Here is a 6414-nt window from a genome sequence, read left to right on the forward strand (position 1 = left end):
CTTATTTTCCCTTCTAATCAGTATTGATCGGTAGTTTCATCGTTAAGCCACAAATCGTTTCTATAAATGTTATAGTTTAATCAAATATCCATAGATTTTATAAATGTTATAGTTTAATCAAATATCCATAGATTTTTTAACTGATCAGTAATAGTCAGAGATCTATGTAATACCCAGAGATCCCATATGTGGACTATTTTGGCATCTTGTTGTTATTAGTTGTACTCCAACAAACCCATTTGCTTGCCTGAAAAAAGCCAGTACTCATTCATCTCACCTAATCCCTGCACCGCAGCTTTTTATGCCTCGTTATGCCTCGTTAGTCACATGTCACTGTTCCACGGTACCTGCTACCCTCATTCCCATATAAACATCTAACCAACATTTCTGTAGTAGTTGATAAACTAAATACCGCTTTTATCTAATTCCTCACCCAAGTGCTTTGGAGCCCTAGATAATATTTTATATTGTATATCTTATTGTGAATTATAAGGCAACGAATATTTACTTATCCTATTCCATAAAAAGAAAAAGGGTTACAATGTCGCGATGGATTAGGATTGTGGCTCCTGAATATTTTTTTTTTTCCAAAATGTTAGGATCATTGTTGGTAAGTTGTGATATTTTTTTGGGTTGGTAGTTTTAGTAGTTGGACTATGTTTTGTTTTCTTATTTACTAGGTTTCTATTCTAAAAAATATGTATCGAATATGAAATATCTAATCTATTTAAAAAATTATCAAATTATATTTAATAATTAATTATAATTAAAAAAATTATTAAATTTAATTTAATAATTACTTATAATTAATTTTTTTTATCAATTTATATTTAATAATTAACTATAATGAAAAATTATTAAATTAAATTTAATAATTATCTATAATGAAAATAAATATTTAGATAAAATTAGCATAGTTTATTAGAAATGAGATATTTGAAAGTTGTGATGTAAAATGTTAAGTGTGTTTTAATTAGTTAATTGATAAATTATTTATACATAATTAATTTAGTTAATTGTTAATTATAATTTAAAAATTATAATATTAGAATGAAATTAGAATAACTTATTAAAAAAAAATCAAATATATTTTTAACATATTTTAATGAGATATTTTATAATTGTAATGTTTGAATGAAATTAAAATAGGTCATCTTACATGGTTTTGAAATTTACTTGTTTTAATTAGTTGATGAATGATTTAATACATAATTATTTTTACCATTAATTTAGTATTTTTAAATTTTAATAATAGAAAATTTATCACCAAGTAAGAATTATTATAAATTAATATTATTATTATTTAATAAACATGTGATTTATATAAAATCTAATTATATTTAAAAAGTAAAAAGAAAAATATTTAATTAATTTAATATATGACTTAATAAGTAATTAATATATAATTAATAACTTTAAAATATAAACAAGGTAGTAATCTTCTGTCTGAAATCCAACTTTCAAAACTATATTATATAATATGATAACATATACCTATAGCCCCCCACCTGACGACAGATAAAGAATCTCGTTACTGTAAACAAAACCAGTATTAATTCAGACAACTCCCAGGTTCTGTTGCAAATATAAATTTTAGCTCAGGCATCTCCTTATAATAGAGTTCTTTGCTCCCGTGAACCAAACAAGTCTAGCTCAGAATATTCAGAGGTTCTGTGGGAAATAAATAAATTTCAGCTACAGGTTGGATTACACTGAAGCTAAATTTCCAATAATATATTATATTGATTTGTCGGGTTTATTCATCGTATTTATAGTCAGTATCTGACATACTGAAACAATTAAGCATCTCAACAAAGTTTAGCTTAATTTTCCTGGAAAGAGAGTACACTGTGCAATTCAAAGTTGCAGCAACTGAATCATTTAATGGGCACATGAATGGAACTCTAATCAATGGCATCCTCAGTGAAGTTTTGTAATGTTCGCTTAGTTCACACAATAATACTTACAGCGTTAGTGCACGGAATTAGATTTGATAAACGTGGAATTACAGTAATGCTATTTTGGAGGTTGTTACTGGTATTAGGATTTTGTCCCACATTTAGGGTATGAGAATTAATGTCCACTCAAAATTTTGCACACAATTTATTTATTTGGAAGCTGTTACTGGTATTAGAATTTTGTCTAACTTTCAGAGTATGAGGATCAATGTCTACTCAAAATTTTGGACACAATTCTTCTTTCACGCACAGGACACAATTCTTCTACCACACATAGTAAGGGAGGTCAGAAAATCTTAATATCACACACAGTAACGACCTATATTTAGAAATAACATTACTATGATAATGGAGTATGGAAACCTTCATTCACAAGAAATTATTTTTAAAAAAGGCCAGAAAATCTTCATACCACACACAGTAACGACATTTAACGACATTTAGAAATATAGCATTATGATGATTATGGAATATGGAAACCTACATTCACATGAAATTTATTTTTATTTTAAACTATTTTAAACTTGAACTTGGCCATAACATGAAATTGGAATTATTTTTAGACTTGAGCTTCGCTATATCAGAAGAATTAATTATTTATACTCTTGAGCTTGGCTATATCAGAAACCAAAGTGGAAAGAAAATATCAAAACATAATTATTTAGAGGACTAGATTATGTATTCCGAACATCAATTGTTTAATTTGTAGACCTTAAGCAAATTAATATCCTGAACCTGGTATTTTAGAGATGCAAAGGAATCGATAAGAATAAGTGTGATAGGCACCAGTATTATAATAAGAATGTCCAATAATTTGTACATGCCATTCTTATTGTCTACATCCAATGCATGCACATTCTCAAATGCTAATAACCAGAGCAGCAACTTCCACCAACGGTTTGCAGTCCAATATGACAGCAAATTTCTACTTTCTGATCTTGTTGAACACAATCGTTAGACTGCCTGATCCGATTGGAAAGCTCCTTAGAATTACTAGAATTACTTGAGGCGCCTTCTGCTGAACAGAGGACAGGCAAAGCAATTGACAATTCAAGATTCACGTTCTCATTATCTGCAGTATCATTATTGCCAGAAATTACCTTCTGTGCTGACCAAGCCTGCTGCTGGAAAAAATCAGTCAGTGCCTCAGTCGGCTTACAACGTCGTTTGGGTAATACATGATTCTTGCTGGAGGACTCAAAAGAGCCATGGTCTGACATTAAAGGGAGATGGGTAGAAGGATCTAGACCCCTTTCTAACATTTTTCTCTTAATGTGAGTGTTCCAGTAATTCTTTATCTCATTATCTGTTCGCCCTGGCAATTTACTTGCGATCAAAGACCACCTGCAACATACATAATTGCATCAATATGTGATTTTTCTTGTGACGGATCTAAGTGATCAATATGTGATTTTTCTTGTGACGGATCTAAGTGATCAATATGTGATTTTTCTTGGGACTGATCTATGTGAGCTTTATCTCTATGCGATTTTTTCTTGTGACTGATCTATGTGATCTTTATCTCAGTGATCAATATGTGATTTTTTCTTGTGACTGATCTATGTGATTTTTTCTTGTGAATGATCTATGTGATCTTTATCTCTAAACACATGCTAGTTATGTATCTACAAATTGTAGTTTTATTTCGACATGATAATAAAATTAAGTTTTTTTCTTTTAAAAAAAAAATGTATTAATATATGGGCCTATCTTAGCCTCTTCCCAAATGTTAATGTGAAGGTTGGAATCCAAAGTGACTTTCTTACTTGTTACCCAACATAGAATGAAGTTTGATAATGATCTCATCTTCTTCTGGGCTGAAATTGCCCCGTTTGAGGTCAGGACGGAGATAATTTATCCATCTAAGTCTGCAGCTTTTGCCACACCGCTGCAACCCTAAAAACAGATTGCATAATTTATTATTACAAAGCAGTGAACTAACAGAGATAATAGACCAGTACATAGACAAATAAAGGAAAAAAACGAAGAGATAGATGTAACAAGGAAAAGAATGGAACCAGCGGCCTTGGGAAGGGAACGCCAACTGCCTTCTCCATGGGCTTGAATATATGCAACGAGTGCTTCATCTTCATCTTTACTCCAGGCGCCTTTGTTTGTATGGGTTTTTTCGCAGCAAGGAGCTCGACCCATTTCGCATCTGGTAGCGCTTTACTGAGGCATGCGCTCTTTCAAAGTGGAGTACTATGAGAAAACGCGCCTAGTGGAGCCCATGAGTCCGACATTTAGGTTGGGAAAGGTGGGGGAGCGAGCTTTCGCTTTCAATGACAAGCATAGAAGGAGACTTATTCCAGTGTTTGGTAAACCTAATTATCGAGAGTAGCGAATAGAATCTGTATCTCATTGGCCACGAAATGCAGGCTTAACATTGGATCATAAACTTTCGAATTCAACGAATGAATTGTTTCCTGAAAGTACGATAAATCAGTTCGGCCTTCATTTATGATAAAAGTTATTAATCGTATTTTATGCCAAACAAGATGTTAAATGTTTGAACAAATCCTAAAAGTACTCCGATATTTTAAGTTAAGTGTGTTGACAGGCGTTTTCAGTTAATAAGTTAATTGCGCTAACCGGCGTTTTAGCTAAAAGTGTTATAATGAAGTACTAAACTAAAGTTTAAAAAATAATATAAATTTTATTATTAGTGGAATGTAAAATTGTAAAATGTTTGATAAGAAAATATAATATAATTTTAATTCATAACCCCAAACTGAGCTTGCCAATCCCCAAACTGAGCTTGCCAATCTGGAATCTCTCTTGGCTAAAAGCTATTGGAAATGTAATTGGGAAATTTTATTGCAAGTGCCCAAAAACAGAGGAATATGCTAGAACCACATATGCATGCATGTGTGTGGAAATGGACTTCAGTGCTGGATTCCTAGCTGAAATAAACCTAACAAGTAAAGACTATGTGTGGAATCAGAAGCTCGATTATGAAAGTGTCCTCTTCAGATGTCGATCCTGCTTTGAGACAGACCATCTAGCCAAAAATTGCACAAAAGCCTCCTAGAAAAATTCTGCTAGAAAAAACCACCACAAATCTACATGGTGGGAAGGAACAAAAAAAGAACACTACATTGTCATCAAAGAAGAATACTCTAGAGAAAACTCTGAATCACAAGAAATCAACCAAGAAAAAAACAACTCTGAAGACAAGCAGGGAGATAGCCCCGCCCAACAAATCAATAGTTATGAGGATTCGAATACAGCACAAAATAAATCTTCATTTAATAACAAAGCAGATCTCCTAGACCAAACTTCTTCTCTCACTATCTTCAAAAGGACGAACACAATAGACCGCGAAGCTTAGACACCAATGTCCCATGAACCAGAAGAGATGAAGGAGATGCATGATAAAGGAAGTTGGAAGACCGTAGAGAAAAAAGAGAAAGCTACAACACCAATCTCGCCAAGAAAGACGAGGAGCCAGATAATTAAAAACTAAGAAAATTATAGGTCTGATAGACCAGTTTGGTCTCAGTGGACGTTAACCACCACCACCATCATCATCATCAATAACAAAAGTGATAGAAATAATAAGTCAATTTTGTTTGTTAATTTTTCCAATTATGTTTTATTAGAAAATAATCTAGACTTTATAGTAGTATATGTGGAAAATAATTTAGAATTTATGGTTATATATAAATTTAAGTAATCTAAAATAAGAAGTTATGAGTCTAAGTGCAAAGGGGTGAGTATGTACACCTTTATAGAATTTAGCAATGAAATTGTTGCATATAGATCTATCTCTTGTGGAGGTTTTATACACCAATTTGATATCTAGCTTAACACTAGCATCTTTTTATATATATATCAACTATATTATGTTAAAAAAATATAAAACATGTCAAAGAAAAATGCGATATCTTTATATATCCATAACTACATGTATTACAAACCTAGATCCATCTTAAATCATGAGCTACTAAGGACTTAAAGTGATCAAGTATGAAGTTAAGATGAATTTAACCTTGTACTCTTAGATTCCATAATGGATTTCTTCAAGCCTTTAAATAGACTTCTAATTTAATTTTATAATTTTAAGTTAAAATAATAATTAATAATAGTTTTATTTTTTCTATTTTTAAAATTTTAATTATCTAGATATGTATATCATTTATTTTATGTTATTTTATTTTTGACCAAGTCAAAATGTGTATGTTGACATCACACTAAACTAGAGAGTGCCTTTAAGCAATACGAAATTTAATAGAATTACAAATTAGAATATATATATGAAATTTATATTTTCTCTATATATGTAAATTATTTGTTATGCACATTACATTAAAATGTTAAATACAAAAATTATGAAATATATTTAAAAAAATGTCATCCACATATACATATCACTATATATTTCAATAGAATTAAAAATACAAAGATATTTCTATCCATAAATATGTGAACTTAATGTGTATTATAAACAATGTTA

At 30.7% G+C, this 6414-nt stretch overlaps 1 protein-coding gene across 1 annotated transcript; it reads right to left on the reverse strand.

Annotated features, from left to right (window-relative positions):
• Positions 1-2720: 2720 nt before the first annotated feature.
• Positions 2721-4143, reverse strand: LOC149224315 (transcription factor MYB8-like). The gene is made up of 3 exons (XM_089383522.1): positions 3977-4143; positions 3725-3854; positions 2721-3302 (listed from the first exon to the last, which is right to left on the reverse strand). Exons 1-3 carry the CDS (start codon positions 4107-4109, stop codon positions 2825-2827), a joined length of 741 nt encoding a protein of 246 aa, XP_089239648.1. The 5' UTR covers positions 4110-4143; the 3' UTR covers positions 2721-2824.
• Positions 4144-6414: the final 2271 nt, after the last annotated feature.

Source organism: Pinus tabuliformis, chromosome Q (genome assembly GCF_031772625.1).
Source record: "Pinus tabuliformis cultivar Carrire ecotype Pingquan chromosome Q, CPIR1, whole genome shotgun sequence".
In the NCBI taxonomy this organism is placed as follows: Eukaryota; Viridiplantae; Streptophyta; class Pinopsida; order Pinales; family Pinaceae; genus Pinus; species Pinus tabuliformis.

Coding starts and splice junctions, on each gene's coding strand:
- LOC149224315 (XM_089383522.1), bottom strand. CDS start 4,109: ATGGGTCGAGCTCCTTGCTGCGAAAAAACCCATACAAACAAAGGCGCC. Junction 3,855..3,976: donor TTCCCTTCCCAAGGCCGCTG/GTTCCATTCTTT, acceptor ATCTGTTTTTAG/GGTTGCAGCGGTGTGGCAAA. Junction 3,303..3,724: donor CATTCTATGTTGGGTAACAA/GTAAGAAAGTCA, acceptor TGTATGTTGCAG/GTGGTCTTTGATCGCAAGTA.